Source organism: Trichechus manatus, unplaced genomic scaffold (assembly GCF_000243295.1).
Source record: "Trichechus manatus latirostris isolate Lorelei unplaced genomic scaffold, TriManLat1.0 scaffold00016, whole genome shotgun sequence".
In the NCBI taxonomy this organism is placed as follows: Eukaryota; Metazoa; Chordata; class Mammalia; order Sirenia; family Trichechidae; genus Trichechus; species Trichechus manatus.
The window spans coordinates 21,705,421-21,718,655 of NW_004443952.1; the positions used below are offsets into that span (position 1 = coordinate 21,705,421).

Sequence of the window (13,235 nt, forward strand, 5' to 3'; positions counted from 1 at the left end):
ACTAACAATGCACAAACACCAGAAGAGAAACTAGATAACTGGGAGCTCCTAAAAATCAATCACTAGGCTCATGAAAAGACTTCACCAAAAGAGTAAAAAGACAATGTACAGACTGGGAAAAAATTTTTGGCTACAACATATCCGATCAGGGTCTAATCTCTAAAATCTACAAGATACTGCAAAACCTCAACAACAAAAAGACCAATAACCCAATTAAAAAATGGGCAAAGGATATGAACAGGCACTTCACCAAAGAAGACATTCAGGCAGCTAAAAGACACAGGAGGAAATGCTCACTATCATTAGCCATTTGAGAAATGCAAATGAAAATTACAATGAGTTACCATCTCACCCCAACAAGGCTAGCATTAATCCAAAAAACAAAATAATAAATGTTGGAGAGGTTGTGGAGAGAGTGGAACACTTATACACTGTTGGTGGGAATGTAAAATGGTACAACCACTTTGGAAATCGATTCGGCATTTCCTTAAAAAGCTAGAAATAGAAGTATCATACCATCCAGCAACCTAGCTCTTTGGAATATATTCCAGAGAAATAAGAACCATCACACGAATAGATACATGCACACCCATGTTCACTGCATCACTGTTTATGATAGCAACAAGATGGAAACAACCTAGGTGCCCATCAAAGGATGAATGGATAAATTATGGTATATTCACCCAATGGAATACTATGCAACGATAAAGAATTATGATGAATCCATGAAGTATAACACGGAGGAATCTGGAAGGCATTAGGCTGAGTGAATTAAGTCAGTCACAAAAGGACAAATAATGTATAAGACCACTATTATAAGAACTCAAGAAAAGGTTTAAACACAGAAGAAAACATTCTTTGATGGTTACGAGGGTGGGGAAGGAGGGAGAGGGCTATTCACTAACTAGATAGTAGACAAGAATTATCTTAGGTGAAGGGAAGGACAACACACACTACAGTGGAAGTGAGCACAACAGGACTAAACCAAAGCTAAGAAGTTTCCTGAATACAACCAAACACTTCAAGAGACAGACAGCAGGGGCAGGGGTCTGGGGACTATGGTTTCAGGGGACATCTGGGTCAATTGTTGTGATGGTTAAGATTGTGTGTCAACTTGGCTGGGCCATGATTCTTAGTGTTTATATGTGATCACTCCCATGATTGAATATGCTGTGAGTAGCCAATCAGATGAAAGGGAGTTTCTTTGGGGGTGTGGCCTGCATCTGAATATAAGCAGACGTTCTGGCTTTTTGCTCACTCTGGATCCTGCGGCTGCCTTCGGTCGTCTCACCTCTGGTTCTTGGGACTTGAGCTGTCAGCTTATCTGCCAAACTTGGGATTGGTCAATCTTTACAGCCTGTGAGCGGAGCCCTGCTCTCTGACCTGCTGATCTTGGGTTCGCAAGCCTCTGCAGTTACGTAGATCAGGAGAAACCTTGCCATTTTGCCTGCCGATCTTGGAATTTGTCAACCTTCACAGCCTGTGAGTGGAAGCCCTGCTCTCTGACCTGCCAATCTCGCCAGCTTCTGGGGCTCCATGAATTGGGAAAGGCCTCTACCCTGATCCACAGACTTGGGATGGTCTAGCCTCTATAATCGCATGAGCTGTTTCCTTGATATAAATCTCTCTATATATTTATATGCTTTACTGATTTTGCTTCTCTAGAGAAGCCAGCCTAAGACAATTGGCATAACAAAGTTTATTAAGAAAATGTTGTGCATCTCACTTTGATGAGTGACGTCTGGGGTCTTAAAAGCTAGTGAGCGGCCATCTAAGATGCATCAATTGGTCCCAACCCACCTGGAGCAAAGGAGAATGAGGAACACCAAAGACACAAGGAAAGTATTAGCCCAAGAGACAGAAAGGGTCACATAAACCAGAGACTCCATCAGCTTGAGACCAGAAGAACTAGATGGTGCCCAGCTACCACCAATGACTGTCCTGACAGGAAACACAACAGGGAGTCCCTGACGGAGCAGGAGAAAAGTAGGACGCAGAACTCAAATCCACGTAAAAAGACCAGACTTAATGGTTTGACTGAGACTGGAGGGACCCCGGAAGACATGGCCCTGGACTCTCTGTTGGCCCAGAACTAAAACCATTCCCGAGGCCAACTCTTCAGACAAAGATTAGACTGGACTATGGGACATAAAATGATACTCGTGAAGAGTGTGTTTCTTAGCTCAAGTAGATACATGAGACTAAATGAGCAGCTCCTGTCTGGAGGCGAGATGAGAAGGCAGAGAGGGTCAAGGGCTGGTTGAATGAACACGGGAAATCTGGAGTGGAAAGGAGGAGTGTGCTGTCACAGTATAGGGGAGCAACTAGGGTCACATAACAATGTGTGTATAAATTTTTGTATGAGAAACTAACTTGAATTGTAAACTTTCACTTAAAGCACAATAAAGAAATAAGAAAGAAAAAGATTGGCAAATTGTTCATAATTGTTCAAAGTGGGTGATGGGTATGTGGGAGTTTATTATACTATTCCAAGTCCTTTTGTGTATTTTTGAGAATTTCCATAACACAAAGTCAAAAAGGGAAAAAAGGAGAACTGGTACCATCTAAAGGTGCGTTGCCAGCCGCTGATGCAACACTAGAGGGAAATTTGGTCTCGGTGTTCTGTGTATACATACCTTAGGGAGAGGAGCAGAAGCGGGGCTTAGTTTAAGAAGTCACAATGTGTGCACTGGGGGCCATAAGCACAGAGTTAGCCTAGTGGGTCCCAGAGCTGGCTGCCCACTGAATCACCTGGGAGCCTGAGCCCCAGCACCAGTGTCTCACTCAACTGGTCTGGGATGGGACTCAGACACCTGTATTGCTTTAAGCTTCCCAGGTGTCTATAATGTACAGCCAGGTTTAAAAAGCAGAGCTCTTGTCTTTCTCCCTCCTTCTATAGATGGTGACACTAAGGCTCAGGAAACACCCTGAGTCAGTGGCATCCTGGGAAGTGGAACCTCAGCCTCCTGGCTCCAGCCCAGGCCCTTTCTGCCACACCATGCTCTCACAGATGAGAACATCAGTAGGTGAAGCTCAGGAGCAAGAGCTCTGCGGGCCAGCCGGCCTGGGTTCCAATCCCCATTCTGCCTCTTGGAGGAATGCCCCAGTGGCCAGGTTACTTTACCTCTCTAAGTCTCTCTTCCCTTACCTGTCAAATGGAGATCATTCACCTTACACCAGAGAATGTGGGTGTGATCAAATTAGACAAATTTGGAGCATAGAGTGCTTAATAAACATCAGCTCACAAACAGCTTATTTCCTGTTCCATTTTGACTGTCAATTCCTTGGGGACAGGAACTAGGTCATATTCATTTCTATCTCCAAGTGGCTGGACTGAGGACCCTGAATGGATGCCCTACTTTGTGAATTCCTTGGGGGCAGGAACTAGGTCACATTCATTTCTATCTCCAAGCATCTGGACTGAGAGCTTGAGTTGATGTGTTGAATCAATGAATGAATCAACAAATGCACGGACCACTCTAAATAACGAGTCAGTAAGAAAATGAAACAGACACAACACTTGACAACCACTGGGCCACTAGAAGAGGCCCTTGAGCAATGGGCATTTGGGAATCTCGCTCTCAGACCTCCTGTGCCACAGCCTCTTCCCTCACTGGTCAGTCCTGGAGCCCTGTGGTTGACAGACCACATGCCAGTAGCTTGAGTCATGGCTTTCAAAGTGTACGTGACCAAGTGTTACTCGGGGACCTGACGGGCCCACGCTGGTCACCAATGGAATGTTTTCCTTCAAAAATATTCAGATTTGAAGAGCAATTCCATTCCCCTAGTCACACAAGCCCATGCTGAGGACCAGTCCTGGGTTTCCTACTTTTGAAAGACAAAGTCACAGCACTCATTGTGGTGACCACCCCAGTGTGTGTGAGCTTTCCAAACTGCCCTCCACGCATTCTGTAACTGGACTTCACAGCTGCCCTCCTTTATAGATGAGGAAACTGAGGCCCAGGGCAATGGAAGGATCTGCTTCAGGTCATTCAGCTGTAGCCGAGAATCACAGAAACTCATATGTAGTGGTCCCCTCTCCCCAAACACCTCTGATGCTCTGATTCCCTCTACAATCCCCGCCAAGTCCTATCTGCTTTCACACTTCCGGGATGGGGATCTCAGGACATTTGAGATGGACCCTGCATCTTTGGACAGTCTTCCTGCTAGAACGTTCTCATTCCAATTAAAGAAGTGGGAATTTGGGAAATGAAGTCAGGTCTCCTGGAATTTTACCTCTTGCTTTTTCCTCTACAAATTGAGTGTTCTCCTGGTCAGAGGCCCTCAAAACGCCCAAATTCAGCCCTTTGCAAGCCAAAATGAAAGCCCACCTCCAAGAAAGCCAGGGCAGGCCCCATCCATGATTCTGGCCTTTCTTTCTCACCTCCCCCGCCCCGTAAGATTTGCCAAGTCAAATCCTTACGCCACTTACTGGACTGACTGCTCTTTCAGGAGCCGCTGTGGGTATGGGGAGCGGCGGCCCACCAGGGGGAGCACTGCCAGACTCTTCTCCCCAAGCCATGGTAAGGGGTTCCTCTCTTGCTGCTGATAAATCGTCTTCATCGTCAGGACCCTGGAAACAAGACCAGCACGAGGAATAGGTCACCTTCCCCAGGATGCAACTTGTGCACGGCTGCCAAACCCAAACCCATTGCCCTCAAGTCAACTCCAACTCATAGCTGCCAAGGACTTTTCATAATTGTCATTTCTATGACACTAGCCCAATTTCAAAGCACTTCCTACTGCAGCTTCTTTACCCCCAGCACGTTTACAGACTCACACATCTCCTCCAAGACATGCTTCCCATACCCAGTGATGCCGAGCTCACAGCCTCCCCAACAGCCCCTTCCAGCATTGGGCCGCCCTGCCTCTGGGGAAGTTCTTCTTGGACGAAGTTAGGAGGAAGCAGGTTAGGACAAAAGCCAACCCCTGACTTCCTCTGTCCTGCTCTGTCCATCACATCCTGCTGTCCTGAAGGTGGGGCTACCCAGGTATGCACCCATCACGAAACTAAGTGTTCGCCTGCCTCTGGGAAGGCCAGTAACTGCTCCGTCCCGTGGTTCCGACCTCTCTCTCCTCTGTGAGCCAGGATGAAGCAGAGATGGCACTAGGTGACACTTACTGAAGCGTTCCCTTGTCCAAGGGCCGCTGTGGGTGTGAGGAAGGCCAGCCTATCTGTGGGGGCCCTGCTGGTCTCCTCCTCCTCAGCAGTGCTGAGTGGCGCTTCTATTGTAGCTGCTGCTGTTGTCCAACTTTCCTCACCATTTGGACCCTGAAACAAAATTGGCATGTGGATCGTGCCATTTCACCCACTTCCCTAGGCTAGTGGGTGTGGGGCTGCAGGGAGGACACTGCTGGGGCCACAAGGTAACTGGCATCTTCATAGCTCCCCTTTCACTGCTCATCTAAGACCACGTCTCAGCCCCACATACTCCCGGAAGCCCAGGGTTAGAATGCACCTCTCAGGTCATCCCTTCCGACCACCCCCCAGCCTCCTCTGGCACATCTCTGCCAAGTGCCCATCTGGCCTTCGCTTGCACAGCTCCAGAAGCTGGGAGCTCAGCACTTCCACAGGCAGCCCTTCCATTTTCAGACAGCTGCTGGTCAAGTGCTGCTTTCTACTAAGCTAAGACTTGGTGGAACTGGGACCTGGTTTTCTCACCCTGTGAGGAGTGATTTGCCTTTAAAGAAGAAGGAGGATAGGGGAGGGGGAGGAGGGCGAGGAGGAAGAAGAGTAGAAGGGGGAGGAAGAAGACGATCATGAGGATGATGACGATGACGATGACAAGGAACACAATGATGCAGATGACGACAGTAACCATTTTGCTAACTGAAATAACCCACGTAAGTGCCAAGTGGCCTGGAGAGCTCTGTGGGCTGGACGCTCTGTCAGGTGTGCCACTCCCACTGTAAAGTTTCCCCAAATGAGCAATGGATCAGAGGTGGAAGGCTGCCTGGCCAGTGCCAGCCAGGCCAGGGGAGCAAGAGTGTGAACAATCGTAAAGGTCAGTGTTGTTGACCTGCCATGGCCCAATAACCCACCTCCATTCATTTGCTCAGAAAATATTCATTAAGCACCTGCCATTTGCCAGGGATGAAGGCCAGTGGCTGCTGCCAGCCACGACCTCAACCTTCCAGCCCTTGATGCTGCTTACCAGAGTGGCCTCTTCCCCCAGGTTCTCTGTGGATGTGGAGAGAGCCAGCCCCTGGGTGGGCACACTCCCAACCTCTGCTTCCCCAGCACTGCTGACAGACAACTCAGTCTCCCCTGCTACTGTTGCTGTTAAACTTTCTTCATTATCTGGACCCTGAAAGGAAAGACACCACAAGGGACTGCATCACTGGACCCAGCACCCTGATTCAGTGTGCCTGTGGCTGGGGGGAGCAGACTGCACCCTGTCGCTCCCTCACCTTCAAAGCACTTGCATATCCAAGCCCTCGCCTTGCACTGTTGTCCCAATGTGGCATCAATACAGAGACTGGGACTCTCGGACACCACCCAGGGTGTGAGTCCCTCTCCAGCACCCCACCAGAGTGGTTCACCCAGCTCCTACCTCCAACCTGTGGCACTCACCAGCAGCCCCTTCCAACTTCTGTCCATACTCCTGAGAGTGGGGCTTCTCCGGAGTGCCTAACCCCGTGTGCTGGGACAAAACCCAGGTCCTTGGACTTAGCAGCTTTCTTTTTGGGAGTTGTCTATGCTCACTGACCACTTGCTCACCTCACCCTCTCTCCAGCCCAGTGCAATCGGGCTTCTACCCCTCTCACATTGCTAAAGTTACTCTCCCCAAGGTCACTGATAGTCAAGTTTATAAATCCAATGGACACTTTCCAGTCCTAACTCACTGGCACTTTGGCAGCATCTGACGCTGTTGACCACACTCTTTATTGTTGCTGTTAGGTGCCGTTGAGTAGATTTCAACTCACAGCGACCCCATGTAACAGAGTAGAACTGCCCCCTAGGGTTTTCTAGGCTGTAATCATTATGGGAGCAGAACGTTCACACACAGCAGTGTGTGCTGAACTTCTATAGGTCTTCATAGGGTCATCTTTATGCCCTCAGGACTTTGCTCCTGCTGGTCCACCTGCCTCCACACCCCCATCCTGAAGCTCCTCCTCGTGGTCTCACCTGTGGCATCCTTTCCGAGGGCTTCTTTGCCCCCGGGGCTGGGTCATGGGCCCCTTTTTCTGTGTTCCCAGAGCATCCTGTTGCCCCACTTGCCACTCTGACCCCAGGAGCCTCATCTAATCTATTTACCATCCACCTCTGTGAGCCGGCCTGGTGCTCAGCACAGTGAGTCAATCTGTTCCTCTGCCTCCCTGCTCAGTGTCCACTTGGACTTGAGCCCACAGAGGCTCTCATCTGCATAGTGCAGACAGATGAGGAAGGCAGTGACAGCTCCCACTCGAGAGTCATCCTCACCCCCCACCCGGAAAGCAGAGGAAGTGGAGTGTGCACTCTGTGTACTTACTGGAGTGACCCACTCCTCAGGCTTCTCGGTGGACATGGAAAGGGTCGGCCCCTCGGTGAGCACACTGCTGGCCTCTGCTTCCCATGTAGTGTTGACAGGCCCCTCAGCCTCCCCGGCTGCTGCTGTTGCTGCTAAACCTTCAGTATGTGGACCCTGAAAACAAAGCCATCACGAGAGACGACATCACTGAGCCCACAGCCCTGATAAACGCGTCTGTGCTGAAGAGAACAGACTGTTGGGGTGCCTCCAGCAACTTGTATTTCTGTAGTTGCTTAAGCTCAAAGCACTTTCACATCTGTGACTTCACCTTTGCCCCACAACAGCACAGAATCACAGGGACAGGAAAGACCGCCAAGGCACCTATGTCTGGTGTTTTGACTTCAAGCCTCTGTTTGCACACCACAGTGACAGGGAGATCACTGCCTCCTGAGTCAGCCTGTGCCAGGACTAGACCTTTCTACCAGAAAATTTGTCTCCACACTGAGCTTCCGTCTGTCTCCCTCTGGCCTCCTCTAAGTGCCCATCCAGAGCTGTAACAGCCAGTCAAATGTTTTTGCCCATGACAGTGCGTCCGATGGGCAGGCAGCAATTCCGACCCTCAGCCCTCTCCAGACAGGAAACCAGTGCTTCCTCTCTTTCCCTGTGACTCAGTTTCCTTTGAGAAATGCACAGACAGATTCTCTGAAGGTTACATAGCAAATGAGAAAATGGAAACAGAACAGCTTTGCCTACTGGTGTCAACAAACTTTATCTATTTCCCAAAGTGTTTTTGTTGTTTGTTTGTTAGGTTTGTTCTTGTTGCAAAAAGTAGCTCCTTTGGATACTAAAAAGACACTAGGCTTATGGTCAGACAGATGTCCTTGCTGCAGGACTCCTCCAAGCCTTTAATAAGGAGACTACAGAGTGGAGTACTTCTCACACTTATCTGACCACAGAATCCATTTTTCCCCCATGTAGCATATTAAGTCCTTGTGGAATTATTGTCCCAAAAAACACGGAAAAGATGAATTAAAATGAGACTCTTCCCGACTCTACTTCAGTTAAAACCCCAAAGGGCAAGTACAATCCAATAAGCATCCTGTAACCCCCACGTCCTGAAACAAGGAGCCAGACCACTGATGTGGGACACACTGAAAGACAATGAGATCAGATCTACCAGCATTTGTCCACCACCTACACCCATGCTGTATAAGAAAAGGTAAAGAATTCATCGGACGATTGAGTGACGGGAGAGTAAGAACATCTCTGGAGAAAATCTTCAGCATGCTGTGGCTTTTCCCTCCCCTCCCCTCCACTACAAACCATTTGGTGAGCCCGATATATATTCTTTGGAATTTGGGAGACATAGGGACTGGTGTCTGACTCTCTCCAGGGAAAGACAAAAGGTGAAAGCAGGGAGCCACCCAGACCCAGAGCTAAGAGACAGAGCAGTCTGTCATGCAGTCATTTTACCGGAATAGACAAGACATGGCTCCTCCAAAGAGAGCAGCTAAAGCTATCTTGAAATGCGCTTTGCCCCAAATGACCATCTAGCCATCTAGAGGGTCACGGCCACCAATAGCAAGGCGGCTGTTTAACTTAAGAAGTTACAAGCCCAACAATGGAACTGTAATCCTACATCCTCTGCAGGAGGACCTCCAAGGAGTCACAAAAGCTCCCATGAGAGAAAGTTCTAGCAGTCAGGCATCTTTCACACAAAAGGGCCAGATCACAATTTAACCAGCCAGGTAAAACTTAGCCTTTTCCCCTTGATCTCTCCCTAGGTGAGCAAGCCCCTGCCTATGTTAAAAACTGCTGCTGTGGGGGGGGGGGCATGGGGAGAGGAGAAAGAAGCAAGAAATGAGAGAGGAAACCCCTGACTATGCTTCCCTTCCCTGCTGTAGGTTGCTGGCCTGCCTCAGGCCTGAATATGGAAGGGGAGGAGCTGTATTTGTATTTTTGTTGAATTTCTGATATTATACTGGACTCGGCTGGACTTCTAAAATACTTGTGAAAATAGACTGTTACCTGATAGTGACCAGCAGAGCTATGAGAACTGAGTTTCCATCACAGGATAGGGAAAGAATGAGCTGACACTGTGGGTTGTTAGCAATGGCCACTGTGAGAAAAATACATTTGCTTGAATTTTGCACCCCACTGTGTCCAGCATTTCAAAAATTGGCTTTGCAGGTGTCAGAGCCAATTAACAAACAATACAGCAGGCATACCTGTAGTTAATCTGATTCTGAATTGAAGGGGCTCAAAGGGCTGAAGAAGCTGTGGTGGTAACCTGGGAGAAGAGAGAAGGGCCCCTGGGCAGTTGTGAGGACCAGCTTGAGCTGCCTCTCCTTCTCCTGTCCTGGACATCCCTGGAGAGCCTCCAGGCCCCTGGGACTCCTCACCTTCTCTGTACCATGAGGAAGGAGGCAGCCTCCATACCATTCAACTAAAACCCTCCTGGCTCTCTAGGGTACCCAATAAAAGTCACCATTAAGTTTGAAATAAGCAAACAAATTTACTACTGATTAAGCAACTGAAATTCACCATTCACTCACCTTTTCTTCCATGACACCAAGGAAGTCCCCATCCCCTGAGCCACTGCCTGTTATGGGATCACCATCTACAGTGTGAACCTCCTCTGATGTGACATCCAGGATCTCCCCAGACCCTACAGGAAGCAGGCATTCTGTAGTTAATCGCTACAGTTTGCAGTCTTGAAAAAGAATGAAGTATCTCTTTACCTATTGACTTGGAAACATGTCCATCATACAGGATTAAGAGGGCAGGGGTGGCGGTGGGGGGCGGACAAGTTGCAGAAAAACACCCTGTAGAAAGGTAGTATAGCTGGCAGTTCAGACCACGAGCTCTGGCCCCAGCTTCAGGGCCTGAATCCCACTGTGCCACTTCTGAGGAACATGACCTGCGGCAAGTCACTTAACCTATGCTTCAGCTTCCTCATCTATACAAGAATAATAACGACTCCCACCTCTCAGGGGTGTGATGATGATTGTGTATTACAAGGATTAAACAGGTTAATACAGAAAAAGCCTGAAGGACAGTCCCTGGCATGTAGTAAGCAATGGATGAATGTTAATTAACTATTTTTGTCAGTGTGGTTCTCTATATGAGCGTACATGAGTTATTATATGTAATCTAGTATCTATATGCAACAATGCTTAACCATCCATTTCCTCCCCCAAAGGCTAGGAGTGGAGAAAGTAGAGGAAACTATTATTTTTTGGCTCAGACAACTGTGCATTGATTGAATTTTTACTACAAGCAAATATTTCTTTTGCAGCTTAACAAACTGTGGAGTCCTAAAGCAAAGAAAAGGAAAGCATACTCACACAAATGCAGGCCTGTTATGGGTTAGGCCCTGTGCTAAGCCTGTTCCACGCACTTTTTCATTTAATCCTCCCACTAGGCCATCCATCCCACCCGCAAGAACTCATCTGACCACCTCACTGCCAGTGGGGCAAGAGCCAGGATGGGAATCCCATATTTTTAGCCAACACACTGTCACCACACAGCATGTGATCTGCACGTTAACACATTATTACTATTAACCCCATTTTGCCGAGGAATGAAGTCCCACAGAGAGTAAGTGGCTAGGAGGAGCCCTGAAGCCAGGCCAACCTGTCCCGATTCTGGGCACTCTCCATGCATGCCATGCTCAGGCTTGTCCCACAGTAAGAACAGCATCTGGGGGAGGGTGCTGAACTCTGCAAGGGACCCTGCACCCTCATGCACTCTTGAATAACTGAATGCCCAGGAGTGGTCAGAACCCTCACCAGTCACTCTCGTCCTCCCTGCTCTGACCACCAGGGGGTACTGTGCAAGCAGCCAGCGGCACCCCGGCCTCTGAGTCCACATCCTTTGGAGCATGGAGGTGGAGGAGCATGTCGCTGGTGTCAGGGAAGCTTGGGGTAAAAACATTAGGGGCTTTCCCTAGCCAGAGGCAGGGCTCAGGGATCGGTTGTTTCCGCTCGGCCTTTTATCTGTCAGATAAGCATGTATGGCTGATTCCAGGGACCAAGCAAGCAGTGCGAAGATCTGGGTACCAGCCTCCATTTGGATCTTCCTCCCTTGTACGCACCCCTCAGCCTAGGGAAGACCTGAGCCCCGAGCCCCACGGCCTCTGCCAGCTGCTTGCCTCTCACTCAGAGATCCTAATTCCACCCCTGAGAACAGCACTCACGATTTATAAACCACTTCCACATCCAGGCCACATCCAATCCTCTCATCAACCCGGGAGGCCGCAATTGTTATCACTCCCAGAGGACAGTTAAGGAATTTGAAGCTTGGAAATGTTAAGCAGCTTGTTCCAGGCCCGGCAGCCAATAGGTGGCTGAGCAAGGACTTCATCCAAACCGTCTGACCTCAGCCCAGCAGTCTTTCCACAGCAACACCCTGACTCCTTGGTTTTATTATGACTTTATTAAATTATTATAAATCTTTTTCTATTCAGTACTGTATACCTTCTCTCTCCCATGGGCCTCCCAAGTTTAGATTTTAAAACAGCATTCATTTACTGATGGCAGAAATAAATATATATATATTATTACAAAAGACTTGTAAAATACAGAAGTACAAAAAAGAAAATAAAAACCACCCATAACCCTATTATCCAGAGACAACTGCTTATAACATTTTGGTGTATATTATTCTAATACACACACACACTCACACATCACTCTCTCTAAAAAAAAAAAGTTGCCGTCAAGTCAATTTTGACTTACGGCAACCCCATGTGTATCAGAGTAGAACTGTGCTCCATAGAGTTTTCAATGACTGATTTTTCAGAAGTACATCACCAGGCCTTTCTTCCTCACTCTCTATGTTGTTGTGTGCCGTCGAGTCGATTCCACCTCATAGCGACCCTATAGGACAGAACAGAATTGCCCCATAGGGTTTCCTAGGCTGTAATCTTTATGGCAGCAGATAGCCACGTCTTTTCTCCTGTGGAGCACCTGGCGGGTCTGAACCACCAAACTTTCAGTTAGTAGCTGAGCGCTTAACCACAGCTATATATAAATAGGTATAAATAACGTATACAAAATTAGAGTCATAGCAAACATACAGTTTTGAATTCTGCCAGTTGTTGCAGAATATACCATATTTCCCTGGGTCATTAAGTATTCTTCTATATCATTGTCATGGTTTGAATAATGTCCCCCCAAAAATGTGGGTATCAATTTGGCTAGGCCATGATTCCTGGTACTGTGTGATTTTCCTGTATGTTGTAAACCTGCCTCTATGATGTTAATGAGGGAGGATGGGTGGCAGTTGTGTTAGTAAGGCAGGACCTGATCTATAAGACTGGATTGTGTCCTGCGGCAATCTCTTGAGTTATAAAAGACAGAAGTGAGCAGTGAGACAGGGGGACCTCATACTATCAAGAAAGCAGTGCCGGGAGCAGAGCGCGTCGTTTGGACCGGGGTCCCTGCGCAGAGACGCTCCTAGTCTGGGGGAACACTGATGAGAAGGCTGAGAGAGAGAAAGCCTTCCCCTGGAGGTGATGCCCTGAATTTGGACTTTTATCCTACTTTGACTGTGAGGAAATAAACTTCTCTTCGTTAAAACCATCCACTTGTGGTATTTCTGTTAGAGCAGCACCAGATGACTAAGACAATCACCAATTTTAAGGCTGCACGTGTGAATGAGATATACTTTGCCCAGGCAATCCCTACTGCAGATGCTCCGGGTTGCGTTTGCTATTAGCAGCAGTGCTGCTAGGAGTGACCTTGTTCCTAAATCTTGGTGCTCTGGCGCTGGCTGTAATTC

General features: G+C 48.2%; 1 protein-coding gene across 1 annotated transcript in view; it reads right to left on the reverse strand.

Annotated features, from left to right (window-relative positions):
• COL15A1 (collagen type XV alpha 1 chain) overlaps positions 1 to 13,235 on the reverse strand; it is a 118,193-nt gene that overhangs the window by 51,539 nt on the left and 53,419 nt on the right. Inside the window, exons 7-11 of the mRNA XM_012554375.2 lie at positions 10,007 to 10,119; positions 7,473 to 7,625; positions 6,156 to 6,308; positions 5,123 to 5,272; positions 4,433 to 4,573 (exon numbers count right to left, since the gene is read on the reverse strand). Of these exons, the coding sequence (XP_012409829.1) occupies positions 4,433 to 4,573; positions 5,123 to 5,272; positions 6,156 to 6,308; positions 7,473 to 7,625; positions 10,007 to 10,119 (710 nt within the window). The remainder of the gene's footprint in view (positions 1 to 4,432; positions 4,574 to 5,122; positions 5,273 to 6,155; positions 6,309 to 7,472; positions 7,626 to 10,006; positions 10,120 to 13,235) is intronic.